General features: G+C 50.7%; 1 protein-coding gene across 1 annotated transcript; it reads right to left on the bottom strand.

The window, feature by feature from the left end:
* Window positions 1–1,376: 1,376 nt before the first annotated feature.
* Window positions 1,377–26,654, bottom strand: CA5A (carbonic anhydrase 5A). Its single transcript, XM_036275361.1, has 7 exons — window positions 26,507–26,654; window positions 24,468–24,665; window positions 12,386–12,504; window positions 9,689–9,784; window positions 9,477–9,539; window positions 4,369–4,524; window positions 1,377–1,624 (listed from the first exon to the last, which is right to left on the bottom strand). Exons 1-7 carry the CDS (start codon window positions 26,652–26,654, stop codon window positions 1,481–1,483), a joined length of 924 nt encoding a protein of 307 aa, XP_036131254.1. The 3' UTR covers window positions 1,377–1,480.

The following is a 26,654-nucleotide window of genomic DNA, read 5'->3' as shown; positions in this document are numbered from 1 at the left end:
TCTCTGGTCCATGGGCTGACACTCTAACGATTGAGCCAAACTGGCCGGGGCATAATGTGAATATATTTAATACCACTGAACTGTACATACACTTAAAAATGGTTAAGATGAGCCCTGGCCGGTTTGGCTCAGTGGTAGAGCAATAGCCCGTGGACCAATGAGTCGTGGGTTCAATTCCAGTCAAGATCACGTACCTTGCTTGCGGTCTGTCCCCTGCTCTGATCAGGGTCGTGCAGGAGGCAACAAGTCATTGTGTCCCTCTCACATGAATGTCTCTCTCTCTCTCCCTTTCTCTCTCTCTTTCCCACTCTATCTGAAGATAAATAAAAAATACCCTCTGATGAGGAATAAAAAAAATAATAATAATAACAAAAAATAAAGTTGAGACTTGTATGTGTGAACAAAACAGACAAAAATTCTAAAAAAAAAAAAATGGTTAAGATGATCATTTTATGTTCTGTGTATTTTACCACAATTAACCTCCCCGCCAAAAAACAGGGAGAAACCGTTAAACACCCCCCAGAATGGCGGTGTGTCCTGAGCAACCACTTTGCCGAAGTCTTTGGCTTTAAAGACAGAGGAAGGGGCCATGGACCAAGGACTGCGGATACCTCTAGAAGCTGAACAAGGCAAAGAAACGGACCCTCCCCTTGAGCTTTTCGAGGAACCAGCCCTGCCGACACCTTCCATTTGGACTTGTAGCCTCCAGAACTGTGAGGCGATACATTTCTGTTGTTTTCAGCCCCAGTGTGTGGTTGCTATGGGCTAAACTGTGTCCCCCACCCCAATTCATATGTTGAAGCCTTAACCTCCGATAGGTCTGTATTTGGAGATGGGACTTTCAGAAGGTAAAGAAGGTTGAGCGAGGTCATAAGGGTGGGGTCTTAACTCGATAGGATTGGTGGCTTTCTAAGAGGAAGAGAGAGAGCCCTCTCTCTGCGTGCTTGTGCCAAGGAAAGGCTGTGTGAGGACACAGGGAGCAGGTGCCATCTGCAAGCCAAGGAGAGAGGTCTCAGCAGAGCCATGCAGTGATCTTGAACTTCTGGTCTCAGAGTTGTAGGAAAATGCATAGTTTAACCCCTCAGTTTGGGATCATTTGTTATAGCAGCCCCAGGACACGGATACACACAGACTCTGTTGCCTGGGAACTGTGAGGTGGCCATGAGTGTGGAGGCACAGAGGACACCCACCTGATGACAGGAAACCATGGAAATGTGAGGGGGCTTCCTCGACCCCCAGAGGCTGCCATGCACTGCGGGGAGTCCATGGGACACTCTGTGTTCTCGATACCCATTTGCTCTCAGACTCAAGTGTCGTCAAAGTGATTCTGTCTATTGCCACTGAAAAGAACATCGACTAAAACAGTGATCTCTGTCTCTTTTTAATTTCAGAGGTCACATACGCTCAGACCAGGAAACTTGGGAAACAATACTTCCTCTTCTTAAAGTCAGTTCTACCCATTGACTTCGACGTAATGCGTTTAGGGTCTGGCACCCTCTTCAGTGGCCTGGAAGGAAGAACGGACCTTGCGGTTCATCAGGGGTTGGAGTGGGCGGTAATTGTTCACCATTGTCCTCTCTTCTTCACCCAGTGCAGTAAACAGGAGCGAGCGGAACGCGGCCAGCTGGAATAGAGAGCCAGCAGAGTAATCTGGGTGCAGAGACAGATGAACCAACTCCCGGGTGTCCCTCGTGCCTTGTGTGGTCCCCTCCCACACTGAATCAGGGATGGTCCTGTGTGGCCAATACAATATGGCAGAGGGGGCTCCTGAGCTAAGTCAGGACAGACACTGTAGCTTCCACCGTGGTCTCTGGGGGGACCAGCCACCATGTTGTGAGGACACTCAAGCAGCCTCACGGAGAGGCCCACGTGGAGAGGAAATGTATCCACAGCCAGCACCAGCTTGCAAGCTATTTGCATGAGCCGCTTTGGGAGCGAATCCTCCAGCCTCAGGCAAGTGTTCAGAAAGCTGCAGCCCCAGCTGACATCTGACTACAACTCCATGAGCGAGCCCAGGCCAGAACCACCCCAAATTCTGAGCCACTCTGAGAGATAATAAGTGATTATTTTTTTCTTAAGCCACTAAATTCTGGAGCTATTTGTGACACGGCAGTAGAGATCTGATACGTACAATATAAATGCTGAAGTAACATTTGATTTACTTTTCACTCAAGGGACTAAAAGGCTACATTTTATGTATCATCTTATTTGTTCCCAGAATATAGTGGGCTTGGTGAAAAAAAGTAACATGGTTAATTAATGCAGAAGTGACATTTTATCTACATAGTGACAGTTAGATCTGCATGGTTGATGAAGCGCCCTCTAGAGTTCGGTAGGGCATGGTGCACACAGTCTCTCAGGCATTCAAGCTCAGTGCTCTTGCTTTGTACGTTTTTGACGTTCTCAGAAGTGCTGCCTGTCTGCTCTCCTCCGCTTGACAATCTCTGTCTCACTGTCCAGGGGGTGCACACACCACCTCCCCAGTTGCCTTGGTCAGGGTAAGGGGCTTCTGCTCTGTATTTTTGTATAATACACACTCACCACCCTGCCTTAAAACTATCCACTTATGTTTTTATTTCCCACCAGACAGCAGTTTGCAGACTGACATTATTGTTTCTATATCACCCTCTCCCTTCCAACCCCTTTCCTGCTACACATCTGACACAGTGATACAGACTGGGTGCTTATTACATGTGTGTTGAGTGACAGTGGGGTGCTGGTGACAAGGCTCACTCTTCCACCAAGGCCTTCCTGATGTCTCTAACAGTTCTGGTTTGGGGGTAGGGTGGGTACTCTTGCAACCCACACCTCAAAGTTCACATTCTCAAAGCCAAGGGCATCATTCTATAACTTTTAAATTAGAGGATATTTTCACAGACTCATGAGGCTGGAAGCACCTCTAAGAGCGCATCTTAAAAACCATTGCAGCCTGGCCGGTGTGGCTCAGTGGTTGAGCATCGACCCGTACACCAAGAGGTCGTCAGTTCGATTCCCGGTCAGGGCACATGCCCAGGTTGTGGGCCAAATCCCCAGTGGGGAGCATGCAGGAGGCGGCCAATCGATGCTCTCTCTCATTGATGTTTCTCTCTCTCTCTCTCTCCCTTCCTCTAAAATCAATAAAAAGAAGAGAAAAAAAAGTTGGTACTTAAAAAAAAAAAATCGCTGCAGATCTGTGGGAGACATTTTGCATGGCATCCATTTTGTTAAAATCTGCTCTGCCATCACCTTCCCCAAGGCAGGATATCTCTGCCTTCTGCATTTCTTTATCTCTACATTTCTTTAAGTAAAATCTGCTCTGCCATCTCCTGCCCCAAGGCAGGATATCTCTGCTTTATCTCTGCATTTTGAACCATTTACTCAGTCTTTTGTTCCACCCGTGCTTCGGGGTGGTTACTCGATAACTATCGCTTGATAACAAATGCTCTTGTTTTTCCTGCCCTATATATTGTGTAAATTTCCCCAGAATAAACGAGACTTGATCAGAGCCCTGTCTTGTCTCCATTTCTCGTGTCTCTTGTCCCTCCTCATCCTCACTCCCCCTCTAGAGTCCTCGTTGCTCGACCTGCGGGACGGGTCACAGATCTATGGCCCTGGGACAATGAGCAGTAACTGTGTGGTGTGTGCCTATGTGATCAGTTAGGGTATTGTTCAGTAAATATTCACCTACCTCCTCTCTGCCCCACTGACTTTGGCCTTGCCACTGTGACTTACTTTGGCCAAACAGATGTGAACAGGTGTGATGCAAGCAGAAGCCTACGCATGCACGTGCAGTTTGGCTTGCCTCTGCATTTTTGTCTTTCACCATGAGAATCAGCCCTTGGTAGCCACTGATCCACAGATCGTGAGACACGGTCTGACCCAACAACCGGCCACCTTCTGTGAAGCCCAGCCACGCAGAACCTAAAATAGAGCCTCCCCAGTCAACTCATAGATCCTCAAGCAGAAAAAAACAAATGCTTGTTATAAGCCATTGAGTTTGGGGGTGGTTTGTTACACAGCATTATTGTAGCAATAGCTGACTCATACAATCCTTCTGGAATTTTCTCTCAGCATATATAGCTCTGTAACTTACTGTTTTATCATACAAAGAAGTGGAACACACTACAGTGTTCTTTCCACCCCTCCTACCCCCAACCTGTCTCTCTCTGTCTCTGTCTTGCTCATACACTAATATCTCAAGGTCAAAGAATTGTGACTTTTGGAACCTTTGTTCAATCTTAACAAGCTTGTATTTCAATTCTTCTGGTGCAGAAATCCAAAACACACCAAAAGATAAAACTCCACGATGCTTGCTTACAATGTCTTAGTGACACTGCCAAACAATTCATTCAACACAGTCCCACGACACCGGCTACAGGTGCAGCTCACCTGGTTCGCAGACACTTCAATGGGCTTCTTGTGGATGATCCAGGTGACAGACTCAGTCAGCGGAGGAGTGGTGAGGGAGCCCGGGTAGGTCCAGTAATCCCGGCAGGTGGGCAGCAGGCAGGAGGGCTCGAAGGGGCCCACGGCCACCCGTGCATCCTGAGAGACAGAGGCCACAAGCTGCATCAGTGCTCGGGGGGACATATGGAGGCTGCGGAAGGAAGGGAATGGCGCTCCATCTCTATCTGAGAGACGTGGCCTTCATGTCGCAAGGACTGATGTGTGTTCCCCCAGATACAGGCTGTGAGACCACAGATGTCACATGTGGAAGCCGTAACAAGAAAATATTGATGCAGAGCACAGATCCTCACCAAATGCTTCTATTTTTTCTTTTAAGGTTATTTATTTTCATATACCTGGGCTGTGAAAATGCTACACTTTTTAAAATGGTGGTAAAATAACGTACATAGCATAAAATGCACCACTGTAACCATTTTTAAGTTCAGTGGCATTAAGCGCATTCACCGTGTTGGGCAGTTCTTAGCACCATCCACCTGCAGGACTTTCTCATCTTCCCAAACAGAGACTCTGTCCCCACTAAACACCAGCTTCCCATCCCCCATGCCGGCCCCTGGCGCCCACCATCCTACTTTCTGTCTCTGTGAATCTGACTCCTCTGGGGACCTCAGATGCGTGGAATCATCATGCACTGTCTGTCCGGTTGTGACCGGCTCATCTCACGGAGCATAATGTCCTCAGGGTTCATCCATGTTATAGCCTGTGTCAGAATGTCCTCCCTTCTCAAGGCTGACGAATATGCCACACTGTGTATTCATTTGTCCATCAGTGGACCCTTGGGGAGCTTCCATCCCGTGGAATGCTGCCGTGAACATGAATATACCAACATCTCTGTAAGACCCGGCTTTCAATTATGTTGCATATATACCAGAAGTGGAAATGCTAGATCCTATGGGAATGCGATATTTCATTTTCTGAGGAACTGTCACATTGTTTTCTACAGTGGCTGCCCCTTTAAGACAGCTGAATGTCTCTTATTTATTTATTTTTTTCCCTTTATTGATTTGAGAGAGAGAGGAAGGGAGAGGGAGAGAAAGAAACATCGATGAGAGAGAACATCGACTGGCCACCACCTGCATGCCCCCCACTGGGGATCGGGCCCACAACCTGGGCATGTGTCCTGACCAGGAATCAAACTGGCGACCTCTTGGTGCACTGAGCCACACCGGCTGGACTGAACGTCTCTTTAAAGCAGTCATTCCCGACACAAGGGCCGTGGCCACGACATACACTCAGGAGAATGCCCTGCACTGAGCCTGTTCCTCGACTCTCATGCCCGAATTTGCCTTCTCAGGGGGAACAGGTGGGATTAATGGGCCAGGACAGCTGTTCTTGACCACTGTGTGCCCAGATTTCTGTGCTGCTCCCACAAGGGCCTGCCATCAGCTCGTCCTGCGTGGGAGCTCTGTGCTTTATCAAAGGATAAGGAGAAACCTGCCTCTGAGTTCCAAGGGACACTGACAGGATGCCACCACTGACTCATTCACTCACTCACAGCTGCGTGTTTAGCACTAAGATAGCGGTAAACCCCACGCTATCTTAGGTTCTGGGATACAAAACCACACGCCTACATGGAACTCACCAAATAATAAGTAAATACCTAGCAGTTTACATGGTGATGAGCATGATGGAGGAAAAGAAAGCAGGGCAGTGGGGGTGGGGGTAGTGAGAGGGGGGGTCCCAAAGGCATCACTTGGAAGGTGACATTTGAGCAAAGACATAGAAGAGGTGAAGGCAGATGCTGTGCAGGTTCCAGGGGTGGACATAGCCAGTGCCAAGGCCCTGGGGCAGGGTGTGTCCTGATGGGCTAGAGGAACAGCAAAGAGGCCATGTGGCTGGAATTACTAAATGACACACAAAAGCAATAAAAGGAGCTGAGGTGGGTGGAGCTTGAAGATGGGGACACCCCTGCTTCTGCCTGGGGCTGGGACCCTGAGGAAATCTGTTAGCAGAGGCAGGAGTGGACGGCTGCTCTCTGGACACTGCTCAGCACGGCACAGGGTCTAAGGAGAAAGGAGGGCCTCTGGACCAGTGTCTGCCTCCTCGTAGGCCAAAGGCATCTGAGCTGGCCTTTGCTCAGAGCGGAAATGATCCCTCAGGGTGCCTGGGGCCGACAGGCCCAGGACAGTGAGTTCTACCCCTGTCAATCAAGTGTGACTGAGAGGCTGAGGTAGGGACAGGCCTGCAACATAACACAACCAGCCTCAACGCCGGACCAGCCGGGGCCGGGCACTGGGAGGATATTCAAGCATGAAGCAGACACCCTCTATTCCCAAAGAAGGAGGCCTCCCTGCGCCCCGAATCCTTCCACCCAGCCTTCAAAGGCACAGGCCAGGGGCCCAGATGACCTGGCTCGTACAGTGATTGCGGGCGTTCATCAATCAGAACTGAGGGATGTTAGTTTGGGTGCCGACAGGAAGGAAGCGCATCGGTCCACACTGCCAGACGATGCTGAGCCTTGCGTGGGCAGGCGTTGTTCCTCTTTGTAATTAATCACCTAGGCGTGTCTGCAAACCAGCGCCGCTGAAATATAACCACATAGCACAGAATGCACCCCTTTCAAGTGTACAACCGTATGGTTTTTAGTACATTCACAGATAGATATGTGCAACCATCAGCACAGTCCGTTTAAAACATTTTCATCCCCTTGCTCTGGCCGGTTTGGCTCAGCAGTTAGAGCATCGGCCTGCGGACCAGAGAGTCCAGGATTCGGTTCCCGCTAAGGGCATGTGCCTCAGTTTCATTTTGTCCCCAGCCCTGGTTGGAATCATGTGGGTGGCGACCATGGGTGTGTGCTGACAAATACGTCCCCTCTTCCTCCCCCTGGTCCCCAGCCCCCAAGGCTGCCTTCTGAGACGATTACCTTGAATTTTCAGAATCACCCTTTAAGGGGTATGTTTATAGTATTGATGAAGAAAGTAAGACAGATATAAGTGACTTTCCCAAAGCCACGGGAGGTCTGCCCGGCCTCCCAGCGGGGCCGGTTCCTCGCTCCCCGGGGGCTGCAGGGTGCGTGTGGAGGGAGCAGACCACACAGGGGAGCAGCTGGACCACCTCTCTGCCCACTGCCAGTTTCTTGCCAATTAAATGTTTCCGAGGACAGCTACGTATTCCTAGTAACGTCCCCAGGAGCTCCGTGTCCTGTCCCTAAAGCACATTAGGGTTAAGAGCAGCCTGTAATACAGAAAATTGTTCCCCCTTGGGGCCCCCGAGTGTCTGTCAGCCCCACTGGCTAAAGTGTTGGCTGGGAACACACGGTGTGGTTTGGACAAGCTCCATCACGAGTACAGACAGACCAGCTCCTTCCTGTGGATGGGCGCCCACTCTGTAGGGTGTCCCTGTTCTCTTTTCTAAAATGCACACCCCACTTTGGAAAGAGGGAAGGCAGCTTACAAAGGAGGCTCCATTCCGTACGACACGAGAGAATAAAAATGGGAGAAAAGGCAAAACCCTAGGGTTTGAAACAAATCAGTAGTCGCCAGGGCTTGGGGAGGAGGGGGCTTGACTGTCCGAGAGCCACAGGATGGAACTTGTGGGGTGAGCACTGCTCTGTGTGGGCCTGGGTGCGGGACCCGTGACTTGACAAATACGTCAAGACAGATAGAATGTACACCACAGAGGTGACTCAGTGCTGCCACATTTTAAAACCCTACGCAGAATCCAGGAGGGAGTGCAGACCGGACACACGACTCCAATGGATCACATTCCCAACCCATGGAGCAGGACTCCCGCTCACCACTGGGCCTTTCGCCTCCGAAGATTCTAACTCTTATTTTTCAGGTCAGTAAATGGAGGACCAGAGATGACGATCAGGACCAGAACTGATCCCAGTTCTGTCGTGGCTCTGACACCATTCCTCAGCCCAGGAGAACCTGAGTTAGCCCACGTTGGGGGTGGGGGTGGGGCAGAGAATGCCTCAGAACCTTCCGTAGAAAGAAAACACCCCCCTGAGTAAACAGGACCTCACAGCCAGCTCCTTTGTTTCCCACCAGGAGGTGGAGACCACCCATATAGGAGGTGGATGCTGGTGGGGAAAACATCCCAGGTTTACTCTGGCCCAAAGCCAGTGAGGAAAGGGATGCTCCACGCATCTTGACCTTGTGGAGTTCCTGAGCTGGCCGACATGGCAGTGGGGTGGGGCGGGCGATCGGGTCCCGGTCCCACGGGGCACACCCAGAAGTCAACATCAAGGGCAACGCACCACACAGATCAAAGGACCCCTGTGAACCAACCAAGGAAGGGCTGACCCCCAGCCTTCCTGTGGAGCCGAGCTCACCATTGTTAAGACAGGTGGGAGCCCCATCCGTCCACACGGTCAAGGACCACGGTGACTCCTTCTGTCTCCGAAAGCTTTTGTTCGGTACCAGACAAATAAACCGCATTACTTTGGAATTTCCACTTCTCCATCAAAGCGCTTTCTTAGCTGATGTTGGAGAAAAGCTACATGGTTGTCCTTGTCATCTTTCAGAGTTGCTTTAATGCAACAAGGTGTCCACCGGGAGCTGGGCCGAGATCTGCCCTGTCACGCAAGATGGTGGGTTTGCAGGATTTTCCCTCTTTCCATGGTCTCTGTGCTCTCAGGGATAGGGAGGTCCTAAGTCCCCCCAGGAGTGTGCCAGGTGGCACGTGGGTAGACACTCTTAAAGGTTAATAGTTAGGTATTTGCTTCCATCGGTTTTAAAACAAACATTATCACTAATGGGTGTCATTGCCAGGTCAGGACCAGGACAGGGGAACATGGCAAAAATCTTTCAGATGCTCTCTGAATGACTGAATCTTGGCAAACTCAAATCGAGCCCAGCACCTCATTTATACTGAGAAGAGTGGGGCCCCGGGAACAGCAGTGACACAGTGACATCAGAGGGTGAGCCAGCTGGTGGCACAACCCCAGCGAGATCCATTCCCAGAATGGGACTCGGACCCTCTCTGCATCGTTCTTCCCACTGGCTGGCTTTTTCCCGCTTTGCAAATGAGTCAGTACTCTGAACAGTCTTGCTTTCCCACCTAAGCGGGTTTGGATCTGTGGAGCTTACCTTATGTTTTATCTCCGGCAAGACTTCTACCAACTTCTGCAGTGCCTCGTGGCGGGACCCCAGCTGCACAGCACAGACACACGACATGTTCGTTGGCAAAGGCAGAGGACGCATTTGCACGCCTCGTGCTACGGAGACGGTGTGCAAACGGCAGTTCTCAGGGACTGCGCACCCTCCTTCATTAGGACAGCTACGCCCCAGCGAGAGGTTACCTTTAAAAACACACCGATCACAGCCAAGCCATGCTCTCCCATGACAGCTTCTTTGTAGCTTCGGTATTTCACAGAATTCCAGTGGACTAAGTGCAGCTGGAAGACAGGAGAAAGACAATGTATCCCTGTCACCATGCAGCGAGGACTCAAACAGTCGCTCCCCCTGCTGCGTGGCAGATCTGTGTGTCCATGTAATGGACTCAGTCGGAGCAGCTCGGCCTGAGGAAGGCGGGCACCACCAGCACGCTGGGGGCCCCAAACGCGTGGTAAAGTCGCAGAGAGTAAGGGCCCAGGCGGTTTTGGTGGGAGAGAAAGAGGCTCGTTTTCACTTTATAAAATAGAAGTTGTGCCCTGGCCGGTTTGGCTCAGCGGTTAGAGCGTCGGCCTGTGGACCAGAGAGACCCGGGTTCAGTTCCCGCTAAGGGCACGTACCTCGGTTACAGTTTGTCCCCGACCCTGGTTGGGTCGTGCGGGTGGCGGCCACTTGATGTGTCCCTTTTACATTGATGTTTCTTTCTCTCTTCCTCTCTCTCCCTCCCGCTCTATCTGAACAAAAAATGGAAAAATGTGCTCGGGTGAGGATTAAAATAAAATAAAAATCGGGGGGGGGGGGGGAGTGGATTATTTGCTATTTTTTATATTTTCAGATAGCTTTGAACGTAGTTGGCCAGATCAAATACAGGACTCCCAGTTAAATGTGAATTTCAGATAAACAACAACTAATTTTTAATGCCCCAAATATTGCCTTTTCCCCCTACATTTGTCACCCTCCCTTGCACTTCCTCTGTGTCCTTATTTTATACCCCCCTTTCGGCTCCCCAAGTCCATTTGGCATCGACATTGGCCAGATGACAAGGATCTAAATCAGGGACTGGCTTGGGAAGCAGGCTTGCCTGGGTCCCTGAGGACCAGGAGGCAGAGCCAGGCTTCTCTGTGATGAGAGTGGGTGGTGCTGCCGATGCCAGGTTTGGCTCAGAACCCAGAAGAGGTCTGGGCATCCACACACATTTCCTTCTATAGGAATGAGCTGTGGTGGAGGTCTTTCTGAACGGTGACCCAAACCCTGAGTCTGCAAGGACAGAGTTCAGCAAGCCCTCCGCGTGCAACTGCTGGATTCCAGGGCCCGGGGGTCTCCTGCTGGACTCTGGGTCCACGTGTGCTCTCGGTGGCACCTCCCTCCAGGTCCCAGTGCTCCCAGCCATGTGCACTGGGGACAGCGAAGGTGGCAAGGCCTCTCCCTGCTTATCCGTAGCTTACCGGGAACCCCCACCTGCTGTCCTGTTGCAATCTGCCAAAGGTAGAGGCAGCTGGGCCCACGACTGTTCCTTCCCTTGCAGACACCCCCTTTGGCGCTGGCTTTGCCTCCCAAGCCCCCCCACAGGAAACGGCACCCTACACCCTGCGTCAGAGGCATGACCAGGAGGGGTCTGACTCCCTGGTGGGTCCCATCGCTGATCTTGCGTCTATGCTAATAAATTACAAGCACCACCTCTGTTAAAACATTTGTTCATTAAAAATCATGGTACGGATATACAGTTTGTGTTGTCAAGTGAAAGGGAGCATGTTGCAAGCCACTTGCCTTTCCTTTTCGTCGTATTTGTAAATATGTGTAACATTATACTAATAGGTGTGACTCCCTATTTATACGCTGTCCCCAGAGGTCACCTCTGGGTGTGTGATTAAAGGTGATTTTTATTATTTGGTTTGGCTGGACTCTAGTTTGATTTTTTTTTTCTTTATTTTAGAGAGAGAGGAAGGGAGAGGGAGAGAGATAGAAACATCAATGAGAGAGGACATCGATTGGCCGCCTCCTGCATGCTCCTCCTGGGGATCGAGCTCACAACCTGGGCATGTGCCCTGACCAGGAATCGAACCAGCGACCTCTTGGTGCATGGGTCAACGTTCAACCACTGAGCCACATTGGCCAGGCTCTATTTCGATTTTACTTCCATAACAATGACAACAAAAAGTTGAAGTGAAAACAGTTCATTGCTTGAAATACATTAGAAAGTCAGGTGGTTGGCAGGTGGATGAAGGGATGGGTGGGTGGAGAGAGGTATGATTAACTGAATATGGTAAAATGTTAATCATAGGATCTGGGTGGCAGACTCATTGTAGAGCGCTTTCAAATTTTTGGTATGTTGGAAAATTTTCATAATAAAATATTGGGGGAAATCTATAAGGCACCACTTATGACGCCCCCCCAAACTACAAAATACAATTCCTAACATTTATCTTCGCTCATTTTTCTCTCTGACTCCCATTGTTGAATGCTGCAAATATCACTTTGTTTTAGGATGATTTCTATTGTAAAGATTTTTTCCCGATTCTCAGTAGGAGGCCTCAAATGCCTTGAAGGACAGGAAGGTACGAGTCCGAAGTCAATTACCAGCAAGCACGAGGCTGAATGGGAGGCTGTGTAGAACACACACTGTTCTTGAATCACAGCTGTCTGGTTTGGGCAAGTTACCTAACCACTGAGAACTTCAGTCTCCTCTTCTGTTAAATGAAAGTGCTAATATACCGTCCCTTTAGGATAGTTGTGTGATTGAATGGGTAGGGTGGTTGGAGCACAGCGAGTCCTACATACCAGGAAATCCTCCCTTTCTGGACCCCTGGGCTGACTGGTCACCCTATAATCCGGTCTGGCATTTAGAAAGCACCTACCTATTCGCTGCTAGGATGATATCTACAAACCTCTGCTGGGTACACGTGGTCATCCACCGTGTGCTCCGAACCCCACTCATTCACTGCTCCCCAGTGGAAGTGGAACTGCTTCAGTCGGTAGTGGTTTTCCAAGGGGCCGCCACTAATTCCTGAAAAATTAAACCAGTGGAACTTGTGTGTTAGTGTGTCCACTCATTGGACTGTGGCATTGCTGTGACACTGTCTACACCAAAGTTGCATGATTTCACTCTCAACTGATATCTTGCTGAAATGACAAACTGGAAGGTGGGCCCCAAGTCCCAGTCTCCTGGCCCCAGGCCAGATTACATCATGCTCACAGTAAATGCCTGAGTGAATGCAGATTCCAGTGCTGCCACCAGGTGGCGGTAGGGGCTCAACACCTGCCTACAGCAATAACGCAAATAAAATTTGTTTCTGAGATGCATGTCCGTCCTATAAGATTTCCAGACTCCCTTAATTTAAAAAAAAAGAAAGAAATGGCTTAAATCTTATCACCAAACAGTCTCATAAACTAATATGTAAAGAGGAAGATTTTAAAACAAATTCTGAGCTATAACATGCTACCTTTTCCACCGGCTCAGGTCTAGCAGCCCTAACTTAGTCCAGTCCCACTGTCTGACCAGGTTATATAGAAACTCTCCTTTCTAAGTCACTCTAAATACCTGGCGTAGCCTCCCCAAGAGTTGTTAGCTTGATGCACACAGGCTCAGACTTCATGGAGGAATCTGGCTCTCAACTGCGGAGATGTGGGTGTCATCCATGGTTCAGGGTGAGAGCAGAGACTCTGCATTATAACAGCCTCCTGCATGGCTCTGATGTACATGGCTTAGCCTGCCTCTAGTCGCACTCTGCTAATAGATTTCCACGAATAACTGCTACAAAGATAGTGGTAACTGTTGGATATCTCACTTTTTTTGTTTTTCAATGTTTTTATTGATTTTTGAGAGAGAGAGGAATGGAGAGAGAGATAGAAACTTCGATGTGAGAGAAAAATATCAGTCGGCTGTCTCCTGCGTGCCCCCTACTGGGGATGGAGCTCACAACCCAAGCATGTGCCCTGACCTGGAATCAAACCAGGACCTCTCAGTCCATGGCATGACACCCAATCCACTGAGCCACACAGGCTGAATGGACATCTCACTTGTAATTGAAGTGAGCTTGTGCTACTGGGGTGGCTGGGATACGTCTGGAAGACACGGCGGAGTGATGGAGCGAATCCCAGGGGGCCTTGGGGGCATCAACTCTTCTACGTGTCCAATCCTACTGGCAAGTGGTGTTTTCTGTTTGGTCTTTGCCATAAAAAGTATTTGTAGCAGGAAACACTGAACTATAAGGTTATGATTCTGCACTTGATCAAGTTGTAAAGCTTCCCACCATCTTTCTTGACTCGAAAAGAGGGTGTCAGTCTAGACGGTCATTAGGGTCTCATCCAGTCATAAAGTTCTATGGTTTCATGAGGTAATCTTCTACGCTCCTTAACACACACACCACACACACACACACACCCCTTAATTTTTAAAAACACATAAATATTCTTTCTCTACCAAGTATATGAAAACATTTTAAATCCTAAAGTGTGAATCCACTGGCGGTGAAGAGCGCTGTGAGCAAGGAGGAGGAAACCTCTCGGGTGGGTTCAAATGGCAAGACTTTAAAGGAGATTTTCTGTGACTAGAAATACAAGAGAGGTGATTTTTTTTTTTTCTTGAGGGGTAAGGACACTCGGGCAGGTTGTCCTTTGTAGTTTTGTGTTGTATTCTAATTTATAATGAGAAGTTACACACGTCGCCAGCAATCCCTGAGGTGTAGCAATTGGAGCCGGAATTCGAACCCTGGGGTTTCTAGGGAATTCCACAGAACACTATAATTATTTACAGACTTGGATTTGCAGCTTAGCTCCAACTTGCTGTGTGACCTTGAACACATTTCTCAGCCTCTCTGAGCCCCAGCCTCCCCACCTGTGAAATCAGGAGTGTTGGCAGGATAAACAGACATAATGGCAGGGAGATCACTTTGCAAAGTGTTGTCAGACTCCGAGGATGATAATGATGCTGGTGACTAAAAGTCACATAAACTTTCAGGGACTCATCTCCTTCATCTATTAAAAAAGAGAGAGAGAGAGAATGACTACCTAAAGGGTTCTTGTGGTCCCTTCCAGCTCAAGCATCTTAGAACTCTGTGGAGGTACAAATGCGAGGTCTCCAAAAAGAATGATACCAACTGCATGAGGCATACGGTCACCACCAGCTGGCTGTCTGCCAGATCCCCGCCAAAAATAACCTTTAGAAAAATCACTCCCCGCTGTTGCCAACAACAGAGAGCCAGAAACAGAGATGGGGACGGGAGGGGACTTGTGAGCCCAGAGCATGACTCCTTCCTCTGGCAGGTGAAGAGATGCAGAGGTCAGAAGACCTGCCCAAGTTCACGCTCTGAGCAGGACTGCAGCCCATGGACCACAGTTCCCCTCCAGCATCAAACTGCCCCCCGAACTCTCGACTGAAGCTGCCTCTCACCAGTCAGACCCCTGCCTGTCTGCTTCTGAAAGACCCAGTAGCCCGAATATAAATGGAAGTCTGTTCTTTGAAATCCTGGGGCTCTCCCTCTGTAAGAAAGAACGTTCCCTTTCAGTGGGGCCTCCAGAGGATCGATCTCCTTCGTGGGTTCAAGCTGACATATGGTCATTTGTGCACGAACCAGGGACTTGCTGGAAACCTAGGCTGGGACCAAGCAAACTCGTAACAAAACCCCCCAAAGTCTGTTGCCCCTTGGTAGCTTTATAATATGCAAATGTAAATAAGGAGAGAAGCAAAACGTGAGCTTTTCTAGGAGGAGAAGTGGGAGGAAGAGGCAGGCTGAGAATAAACTATAATATGGGCTGGGCTAGAGCGGCCCCCTGTGGCCGATTGGTGGAGACGCACCAGGATCTACCATTCTGGTTAATAACAGCCTCACTTCTTGATGTACTTTTCAGAAGAGAAAAAGAGCAAATCAAAAAGCATGTTAAGGTCTGGCTGGTGTGGCTCAGTAGCTGAGCTTGGACCCATGCACCAAGAGGACGCTAGTTCAATTCCCAGTGAGGACACATGCCCAGGTTGTGGGCCCCTTCCCCAGTGGGGGAGGGGGGGCAGGCAGGAAGTGGCCAATTGATGTTCTCTCTCATCGATGTTTCTCTCTCTCCCCCTCTCTCTTTCTCTCTCTAAAATCAGTAAAGGAGGGAAAAAATTTTTTTTAAAAAAAAGCATGTTAAGCCCTGGTCGGTTTCTCAGTGGTTAGAGCATGGACCCACAGACCAATGACTTGAGGGTTTGATTCTGGTCAGGGGCATGTACCTCAGTTTTGGTTCATCCCCGGCCCTGGTCAGAGTCATGCAGGAGGCAACCAGTTGATGTGTCCCTCTCACATCAGTGTTTCTCTCTCTCTCCCTCTCTCCCACTCTATCTGAAGATAAATAGAAAAATATCCTCGGGTGAGGATTTAAAAAAAAAAAAGCACGTTAAATTCAAGAATGCCAGCAGATATGGACTACAGAGAAGAATATCACTGTAATCATGTCTCTTAAATGAGACCTGACCAGCAAAGACAGCCCACTAGCAAAGTGCCTGTGTATTTATTTAAAAACTGGGAAATAGTGTTTTGTTGCCCTCTCTGTAGGTGGTCAGGAGCAGGGTCTGGAGTCAGATGCCCTCGCCATCTCTTCCCAACTGAGTGATCTTGGTCCAGTTACTGAATTGCTCCCAGCCTCAGTTTCCGCCTCCATAAAATGGGGGTGATCCTAGTGCTTACTCAGAGGGGCACTGCAAGAATTAAGTGATGTGGTACATACAAAGTTCTTAGCAAGGTGCTTGGCAATTTGAAAGCATTCAAAGAACAAAGCCCAGCAGCCACTGACATGTCTTTATGGATAAAATAGCTGATTAAAAAGGAAAGGTTCTCATTGGTCAGCGTCTCCTGTGTCCTGGCTGCTGCGCAGCCAACATCTGCCAGCTTGTGTAGCCGTCAGCGCCCGATGGACGGTTAGCACAAGCTGTAGATGCATTTAGTGAGAACCTTCTACGTGCCAGGCATTGTGCAAAGCACTTAGGTTCCCCAGGGGACACAGGACCTCCGTGCAACAGGTACTATTAGCTCATTCCTGAGATGAGGACACTGAGACTCAGGACTTAAGTCACCTGCCCCAGGTCACCTGGTGACCTCAATCCAGGCCTGCTCGAAGGTTCAGTCCATCAGCTTATGTAGCAGGGTTCGAGCCAAACGGCGGTTTTTCTTGCCAGGAAAGTGAGGGACCCAGTTTAAGGCTACAGCCCTGGATTTTAAAAAGCTCGGAGTAACATTTCATAATGACAACACAGTGTCAAAAAATGTCCTTTAATAAAACAATGTTAAAAGGCAAGGCCAATACACGAGAAGGGGGTCTTTAGCTTACCAACCCTCAGACTGCCATCAATAGGGACTGTCTACAGAGAGGAAGCCGTGCATCACCCCAGAGTTCTCCAGGAGCATGTGCATCGAGAGGTCATCGGGGAACTGTATCAGCCACCGTCAGATCCCCCAAGGACAGATGACAATGGACAGTAGTTCCATGCTGCAAACTGCTGGCCCCAGATACTACTGTCTCTCTGCTTACAACAGGGACTGTTAATAGCCACGTGTTTGTAGTTTCGTGTTTTTACCAGGATAAGCAGGCTTTTGGCAGGCATGGCTGTGTTAAGGCTTAAAATAAGTGTAAGATGTTTGAGATGTTGGAATTAGTCAAAACAGCAACTAACACGGCATCGTCAAGGATCAGCCTGTTCTTGGTGCCATTCTGGGATTTAACGAATGTTCCGAAGCTATAAAGCCCAAGGGCAAAGGGTTTGATGTGTGTTCTCCAGACCAGGAAGCTCTCTGTACTGCCCTCCAGGCAAGTGGGAGCCAGCACGCACGCAGTCAGTGTGTGTGTGTGTGTGTGGGGGGGCACAACCCCACCCCCCAGAACCCCAGAATGAGGGGATCCAGATCACTCTCTGACAGTTAAACTCTAAGATCATCACGTACTGGCTGTGGTTTTAAAGCTGAGCTCAAGCCCGGTTTCCCAGTTGATTCCAGTTCCGTGGAGTACTGTGCTGACAGGGGATGGAGGCTCAGACGTGCCACACACATCTTCCCAGGCTGTCCAGCCCCCACCCGGGAGGAGTACTTGGGTGCTGAGGGGGCAGCCCAGGAGCCTGTCCCCTGAAGAAGAAGGGTCTAGGCTGGGAGACAGAGGCGCTTTGCCATCTATCTGCTGCTCTAGTCGCTCCACTCAGCTAAGTGGGTGGGACGGGAGGACGACAGGGTGTCCTAGTGCCCTGGGGTCAGGCCCTGCCCTGACAGCAAGACCAGACGCACCGGCTTTTTTATGTGGTCGGTGGGGAGGGAATCGTTTTTGGAAATAGCCTTGGGTTTGAATATTGGATATGGGTATCCTCTTCCAATAAATGAAGTACTGACCTATCTCTTGGGGTTTCTGTGAGAATCAGATGCCTTGAAAACTGTGCCCCCGTTAGCACGTCGATTCGTCTCGTCCGAGCACCAGCAGCAGAGATGACTGTTGCCACGCAAAGGGTCAGGGTCTGCGCCACAGGACAGTGTCTGCTCAGAAGCAGCGGGATCTAGCTGCAGCCTTTGAACCTTGACCTTTGATACATTTTCTGCACGAACACGGCCGTCAGGTGGAAAGGTGGCACTGTCATTCATCACGGAAACAAGGGGGGTCTCCTCGTCTGTGAAGCGGGGAGGGGGGTGAGGGAGGGGGCTGCTGGAAGCCTTCGCTACTTTCCTCCATCGCCCCCCCTTCCTATAAAGTCCGCCGTGGCTCCACCAGCCCCTTCCTCCTGGGCCTCGGCGCCACCCACATTCCCTGGAAGGAGCCACGGCCTCCCCCTCTGTTATTCATCCTCGCTGGCTGGCGTTCATCTCCAAGCGCCTGTGTCCCTCACCCGCTGGAAGAGCTGCTGGAACCTTCCACAGGGATGGAAAATGTCCTTGGCCTCCCCGTTGCGTTTCGCTTGGGGTTCCTGGCTCCCGCCTGGTGGCGTCACCCAACCGAAGTGATCACAGTTCATGCAGAATTACTTCTACCCCTGCGCCTTCTTGACGCCCTTCCTTCCCGTGAAGCCGGGCCTTTGAGAACGTGCAGGTGTTTGGTGGTGTTGTTGTTTTTCATGGTGGGAGAGTCTCATTATTCTCGTTTTCTTGCGGCAAAAATGTTTTTTAGCGTTTTCCGTCTTTCAGCTGCGTTTCCCCTCGCCTTTGCTCCCACGGTTCCCAATGTCCGCTAGAGGTGAACGCAGAAGACAGATAACCTGAAAAGGTGGGGGCGGGAGGCTGGCAAACGAGCTACGGGGATGGGTGCGGGAGCCTGGGAAACTGAGCAGGAAAGAAAAAAGAGGGAAACTGGATTTTGGAGAAAATGACAAGTAAAGTAAAACCAGATTAGCCTGGGTGGACGTGAGCCACGGGGGAAATTATCCAACTAATTTATATGGCCGGGGAGAGACACCCAGATAATTCTTTCAGTCTGTGGCAGGGTGGGGTGGGTCTCTTGAACCAGATTGAGAAGGTGGTGGAGAAGCCAAAACGTGGGGGTCATGGCTGGGTCAACGTAGAGGCCTGGCTGCGAGAACGGGCGCAGAAACCTTGGCCTTGGAGAGCAATGTGAATCAGCGGTGGGCCGAGGTCGGTTCAGGGTCAAGAGCAAGCATATCGGGCTCGTGGAAGACAGCGCTGTGTGCCTCTCCAGCCTCACCCATGGGAACAGCACCCCTGCGGTCCTTCACTCTGGCCTCCCCTTGCTCCGGGGCAGCTCACCCTCAGTCACTGTGATTGGCTCACCCAGGATGAGTGACTGAAGCTGGGCCATGGGAACCAGCCCTGGGGCCAATGCTGCTCTTGCGGGGACAGAGATGCTGTTGGAAGGTCTTCGGGGCCGCCATCCTTGCCCCATTACAGGATCCCTGCCTGGAATGAACCCACCAGGGGGAGGCAGAACTCAGTGGGGAAGGATTCAGACCAGCCACAACTTGGGCAATGTAAGCCAATAAGATTCCCTCTTCTTTACTTAAGCCAGTTTGTGTCGAGTTTCTGCCGTGTGCATCACAAAGGAAGTCTTAACAGATACAGCGAATGCCTCGCAAAAATGAGAGCAAAAATAAGATCTGAGGCAGCGAGGGACTGGAGGGGGAAAAGAACAGGACAGTGACATGTGGGACAGGCTCCTACCAGCTCCCGGGAACTGACTGTGCACATCTCTTCTTAACTCATGATCAATGACTTTGCACTGGAAGCTTGACATCAGCCAGCTGTGAGGAAGTATTTACACCACAGGAAGTGGCAAACACTGCAAATCATGGCTTCTTGCTCCCCCACCTCCACCCACAACCCACATCCCAGAAGGCCAGTTACTAAACATTTACCAGGACTCCATGCACTCCAAAGGGCCAGGCTTATGTGGGCCTGGTTTCCCAGATAGGCCTTAGAGTCTTAAAGCGCCATGCTCTGACCACCAATCTCTCCGGGTCAAGTTAAACAGATTATTGCCAACATTCCCCTCCACCCTGGGTTGCACAGACCCAGCCTACAGCTAAATTACATTTGAGCAAAGATGAAAAGGGCTGAAACTGGCGATTTTCTAGCTGCTTCCCTTCTACTTCTTCTCTCTTAATGTAGTCACTTTTTATTTGTCTGTTTGTATTAGGACGCTTGAACACAAGAGACTGAAACATAAATCAAGCAGACTGAGGCAGAAAAGAGGTTGATTAGGACAGAAGCTGGTTTGGCTTCAGGTGCAGCTGCAGTTAGAGGCTCTGACAATGGCCTTGGGCCTCAAGTTTTATCTACCTCTGGGCTTTGCTCGGCCCGGAAGCCCCGCAGACCCAGACTTGCAGCTGAGCCCAGCACCACGCAGGCAGAGAGAGAGGTTCTCTTCTAACATTTCCAAGAAAAACCCTCGGCTCTTGAGTCACATGCCCATCCCTGAACCAATCGCTGAAGCCAGAGAGAGGCCTGCTGGGTAAAAATTCAAGAGGCTGAAATTCTTGACCAAAAGGAGGCCTTGACCTGTGATTCTGGGAATAACTGCCATCTGTAATAGTCCAGTTTACCAGCCTAAACTGGAACCCTGAACTCCTGTGGGACACAGGAACAGCTAGATTTCAAGGCACACATGCTGTAAGACTCCAAATAAAAATATAATAGAAACACTTGGGCCCTGGGAGCATCTCAGAGAGTCCCGGCCGCACCTGTCAGGAGGGGCTGGGTGTGGGCATCTTCTTGCTGGTGGGTGAGAGACAGGCACCCCGGGCTGACCTCACTACCCACTGGCCCTCTTGCTGGGGTGAGCACACTGCACGGGGCTGGGCTTGAGCCAGGAGCCCACCTGGACCCTGAGCAGGCTGCTGGCTCTCCTGAGGACCTGCCATGAGCTTGACCGCCCTCACCCTGTGTGCTAGCACTTGCCTCCTGACGCTGAGCCTGGCGCCTCTGGCCTCGGGCCTGGATGAACCCTGGATGCGGATCCCTTCCACAGAGGGCTCATGATCCTAAACTCCCTTTCTTCCCAGAGCAGAGACTCTCATGGTGAGGGCTCTGTGACCTCCGGCCATAAAGCTCTCTGCGCCTCCTTCTTCTCTCTTGTCAATGGGGAAGAATGTGCATCTCACACCGTTGTTACAGGAATGTTTCGGTTTGTGCGAGTGACGCCCTTGACAAGGAGAAGGGGCCAGTGCCTGACTGGTGGGGGCTTTAGAACCAGCAGGACTTGGCCTTGAACCTGACCCCTCCACGTCCCTGCTACTTCATCTTGAGTGAGACACTTGCCCTCTGAGCCTCTGCTTGCGTAGAACGAGGGCCCAACACCCAGCACAGTGGTGTCTGTTTTGTGTGTGCTGTTACGGTGGTGCCTTTAAAGAGGGTATTTGCTTGTCTCTCTGGTATATCTTCCCTCTTCTAGAAATAGCATCTCCATTTCCCCCACTTCCCTGAGTATGTGGTCTTGGGGAGGATCAGGGTGCTGGGTCCCCCACTGACCAAGGGCTGGGTGAATGCCAAGCTCAGCCACCAGAACTTTTACCCCGGGAATCTGAATTACTTTGTCGAATGTAGCTAACACTACTCATACAAAAATCCAAAGTAACCTTCAAAGTTGTTCATATTTTAAAACTTAGAGGAAAGTAAATCTGTTTTACAGATATGAGCAGGACCCCTAGCTACACATAAAAATTACATAGGAGGATTCTGAACTCATCTATACCCATGTGTGTGCTTTGCTCAATCTTATCAGAATACATATTCACACAACTATTAACCAAGCAAAAGTTCAGGAACTATTATTCTTTATCTAATCTTTTAAAGTGGCTGCATAAAATGTTTAAAAATAATACAAACCATGTTAAACCTGAAAAGCCCCTTTTAGTTGCTCCTTGGGAATTTGAACTTGGAACAGACCAACAAGGGCGGAAAAAAAGTTGGTGTGCTGAGTAAATAAATGCATAACCCCTGCTCCCCTTGCTGACCTGGTTCTTATGCTTTCCAAGATCTGGGTGTCCAACTTCCCCTTCTCTTCCCCGAGCCAGGCTTAGCCTTCCAAGAAGTTCCTCTTTGCTCGCGTTGACCAGAGTTGGGGTTCTCGTCTCTTGCATTTGGGAGTCCTACCTGAGAAGTGGCCCTGAGGGTTACTGTGAAGACTGATGACGAACCACAAGCAGCTGCAGGCATGTTGATGTCTGCTCAGGGAACACAAGCTCCTTCTCACCTGTGAGATGAGGAGAGACACCTGGAAAGGCTCGGCCACAGCGTGAAGCACTTCACTGGGCCTGCACAGGGAGGAAGGGCTCTGTGTCCCCTGCTGCAGCCATCCAGTCCGTCACAGGTGAAACAGGTGAGGCTGGACCTCACTCAACTTCCAGGCCCTCCCCCCAGGCTCCAAGAAGGCTAGCGTATGCGGTTCTGGGTGCCCTCACGGAGTTCACGCCCCTTCCCGGGCAGCAGGTGAGTGAGCAACACAACCAAGCACGTGGAAGGAGGTGGGCCAAGGGCCGGCGCAGAATGGAAGGGGCTGGGGCTGTTTCAGGGGTCCCAGGTTTCCTGGTTCTCTAGGAGGACTCCCCGGACTCATCACACAGTTGTACACATGGCTAAGATTTATTACAGAGAGAGGATCCAAGCAAAATCTGCAAAAGGTAAAGGTGCACAGGGAATGTCTGGAGGAGACCAGGCACCAGCTGCCAGTGTCTCTGGTGGAGTCACAGGGACGCGCTGACCTCCCCCACCCCCAGCAATGAATTGTGACAAGAGTTGTCTACCAGGGACACCCACAGGAAACTTGCTGCCCAAGGTTTTCACTGGGGGCTGGTCACGTGGGCACCCTCTGCCTGGCATGTATGAACATTCTCCACTCCCAGAAAGAAAATAGCTGTTCCGGATAAACAAGGCTTATAATACCCAAAGGGGCTGAAAAATACCAGCTGGGTGGAGCTGTCAATCCTGACAGGTATCGTCAGAGTAGAAAGAAACATCCCCAACCTGACGGAGCAGCCATCCCAAACTCCTGAGCATTCTGGAGAACGTTTAATGAGCTGGTTCACGGAAAGCCCGTCCAGAGCACTGGACCCAGTAAGGGACGGTGGCTTCCAGGACTTCTCTCCTGCTGCCCTGCCCATCTGCCCCACAGCACCCCTCCCCCATCATCCCCGACAGCCTCCGACTGGTCCCTGCTTCACCCCGTCCTCCTCCCCTCCTCTTCCTCATAGCAGCTGGATGTTCAATTATTTTTATTGAAAACTTTTCTAAAAATTCTTACCCGAGGATATTTTTACCATTGACTTTTATTATTTTTAAACTTTTTTATAAAAAATTTTTTTTCTTTATTGAGTTTAGAGAGAAAGGAGAGAGAGAGGGAGATAGCAACATCGATGAGAGAGAACATCGATTGGCCACCTCCTGCATGCCCCCCACTGGGGATCGGACCCACAACCTGGGCATGTGCCCTGACTGGGAATCAAACCGGTGACCTCTTGGTGCATGGGTCGATGCTCAACCACTGAGCCACACCGGCTGGGCCTTATTGACTTTTAGATAGAGTGGAAGGAGGAGAGGGAGAGAGAGAGAAGAGTGGAAGGAGGAGAGGGAGAGAGAGAGAGAGAGACATCAGTGTGAGAAAGACATCGATTGGTTGTGTTTACTCAGCCTCATCACCACCACGCCTCTCTCCTCTGATGTGCAATATATTTGTGTTTTTATTAACTTAGTGTTCCTTCCTCCCTAGTCCCTGGAACATAACCCACGAAGGAAGGGACTTAACTTTGTTCATAGGTGTGTTCCCAGCAAAACCCCATGCGTTCAGGTGATCGGCATTATAATCGTTTAAAGAAGTACTGCTGCTCTGACTGGTGTGGCTCAGTGGTTGAGTCATTGTCCCTGGACCCAAAGTCGAGGGTTTGACTCCTGGTCAAGGGCACGTACCTGGGTTGCAGGTTCCATCCTGGCCAAGGTCGGGGTGAGTGTGGGAGGCAACTAATCAATGTGTTTCTCTCTCTCTCCCCTCCCTCCCTCCCTCTCTCCCTTCCACTCTCTCTAGAAATCAATGGAAAAAATATCCTTGGGCCCTGGCCGGTTTGGCTCAGCGGTTAGAGCGTCTGCCTGCGGTCCGGAGAGACCCGGGTTCGGTTCCCGCTAAGGGCGCGTACCTCGGTTGCAGTTTGTCCCCGGCCCTGGTTGGTCGTGCGGGTGGCAGCCACTCGATGTGTCCCTTTCACATCGTTGTTTCCCTCTCTCTCTCTTCCTCTCTCTCCCTCCTACTCTGTCTGTACAAAAAATGGAAAAATGTCCTCGGATGAGGATTAAAAAAAAAAAAAAAAAAAAATATCCTTGGGTGAGGATTAACAAGAAATAAAATAAACATCACTCCTCTGTCCCTGCAGAGAGCCTTTGAGAATTCCTCTTGTTCCTGCCTCCACACTGCTGCTCCTTGTCCCCAAACTCCATATTTAAGTAAAACTCTCATCCCCTTCTCTGCTAAGCCCATGACAGGATGTGACAGGAGAAGAGAAAGGCCTCAACTCCCGTTCAGGCTCACCTGACCCCTCGGTGGCATCGTCAAATTCCACCTGGAAGAGGTAGCCGGTGTTCCAGACGTAAAGGCAAGACGTGGCCTCGTAGGAGACCCGCAGAGGCTGCAGCCCGGGGTCGTAGACACTGTCCCTCCAGCGGATGTTGATGGGGGACTGCCGGGAGCCCCCTGGCATGGAGGTGGGGCCCTTCCAAAGGGGGTGCACTGGGGACAGAGAGAAGGGTGAAAAGGAACCCCCGACGATGCACCAGCCTCAGAGGCAGACGGCAGAGATCCCAGGATAGCCTGCAGCTGCTTACCCCGCCCACCTGTGCGGGCCCAGCTCCCTGACCATTTTTTGGACCATTTCCAGATACCAATTTTTCAGCGCTGCATTGCTTTTTGTTTATTTGTTTGTTTTATCCTCCCCTGAGGACACTTTTGCATTTATTTTCAGATAGAGCGGGAGGGAGAGAGGGTGGAAGAGAGAAAGAGAGAGACATGGATGTGAGAGAGACACATCGACTGGTTGCCACCCGCACAACCCCAACTGGGGCTGGAGACGAACCGCAACTGAGGTACGTGCCCTTAGCGGGAACTGAACCTGGGACTCTAAGGGCTACAGGCCAATGCTCTGAGCCAAACCGGCCAGCGCTTGATTTGGTTTTGATTGGTGTCACAGTGTGGTCCCAGGCAGTCCATGCCCCGTGGTTCCAGGCCAGACCCAGGGCAGCAGGTGGGTGACGCAGAGTGCAGAGTAATTTGAAACTTCTTCCTGTCCCTTCCCACTCACCTGCATGACACAGCAGGTACTTCAAGGTCTCCCCCAAAAAAGAGATAAAAATATTCCAGCAGCAAGAAAATGAAGCAGAATGCCCCCCCCCCCTTTTCTCAAGGTTCCCACTTCGGTAGGGTACAGGTAGGTCTGGGGTGGGGCCTGAGGTTCCTCATTTCTAGCAAGCTCCCTGGGGTGCTGCAGGTCTGGGCACCCGGCTCTGAGTGTGGGGTAACGGAAAGGAGCGGGGTTGGGGTGGAACAAAGCTTCCATCCCGGTGACTTTGGTTTCCATCTCTGTGCCCCATCCTGGAAGACTCCGGGTTTCCTGCTCTCGGAGACCCGTAGCAGCCCCTGAACACTGCAGTCCTGAGCTTCGGTCTGAGCTTTCCCCGGGGCAGGTGGCCCAGCACACCCCGCTGCCTGCCCTCACCTTCGCAGGCCTGAGTTCTGGCCTACCAGGAACCCAAGTGGGGTCTGAGGTGCATCTGTGAATTGCCCTGTGGTTTCCAGACAGAGTTCACGTCGCTCTCGGGTGTGGACCAACAGATTCCATGGAAGGAGCTAATCACGTTCACTGAGAGCCTGAGGCGTGTCGGGCTTTCCACTCACATTCTTTCATCTTTATGCAGCACTTAGTCATCCCATTATACAGATGAGCAAACCGAGGTTCGGGAAGGCGAAGCAACCGCCCAGCTCTCACTGCAGCAAGGGTCATGCCCGGGAGCCACTGGCTCTGAGTCCCCTGCTCTTCCAGCCACCCAGTCCTGGAACACGTGGAATATTTATGTCAGAAGCCACCTTATCAGCCTTTGATGCAGGTCCTCTGTTTGGCAAAGGAAGAATCTGAGGCCCAAAAAGAGGAAGAGATGAGTCCAAGATCACAGACTACGCCAATGCCAGAAGAGGCAGCCGCGGGGCAGTCTCTGGACAGAGCTGCTTGGGTGGTCTGGGTAATGGCTGTTTGCTGAGAAGTTCTCTGCTGGAGAAGTTTCAGGGCTCTAACAACGGGCTCGTTTGATCCTTGGGGCTGGATGTTTCATAACAGCTTGTGTTGGAGGAGGGCGCACTCGGTACCTGTCTTGTCCCGAGCCTCTCGCCCTCCCAACCACCCTGTGAGCCTGAGGCTAAAGGACTTGCCCAAGGTCACCCACAGGAAAAGAGACCGAGCAGAAATCTGAACCCAAGCCTTCTGGCTCCAGACTGTCTTCTGTTTTGAAAGACCCCATAAAATTAGATAAACATCAAACTGCATTTGAGGACACTTGAGAAGTCTAAGAAAGTCTACTTACAGGCGTTATTCCTACGTCTCTGTGCACAGGGAACCTGGGAGCATAGTCGCTCAGGCCTTAGCAGATGACTTCGTAGAGTCCCCCACACCTGCTTGACCAAGACAGAGGATTTTGGATGGTTCCAGCCCAACATTGGGGTCCTTAGCAT

This window comes from Molossus molossus, unplaced genomic scaffold, assembly GCF_014108415.1.
Source record: "Molossus molossus isolate mMolMol1 unplaced genomic scaffold, mMolMol1.p scaffold_m16_p_21, whole genome shotgun sequence".
In the NCBI taxonomy this organism is placed as follows: Eukaryota; Metazoa; Chordata; class Mammalia; order Chiroptera; family Molossidae; genus Molossus; species Molossus molossus.
This window is presented reverse-complemented; position numbering and strand designations above follow the sequence as displayed.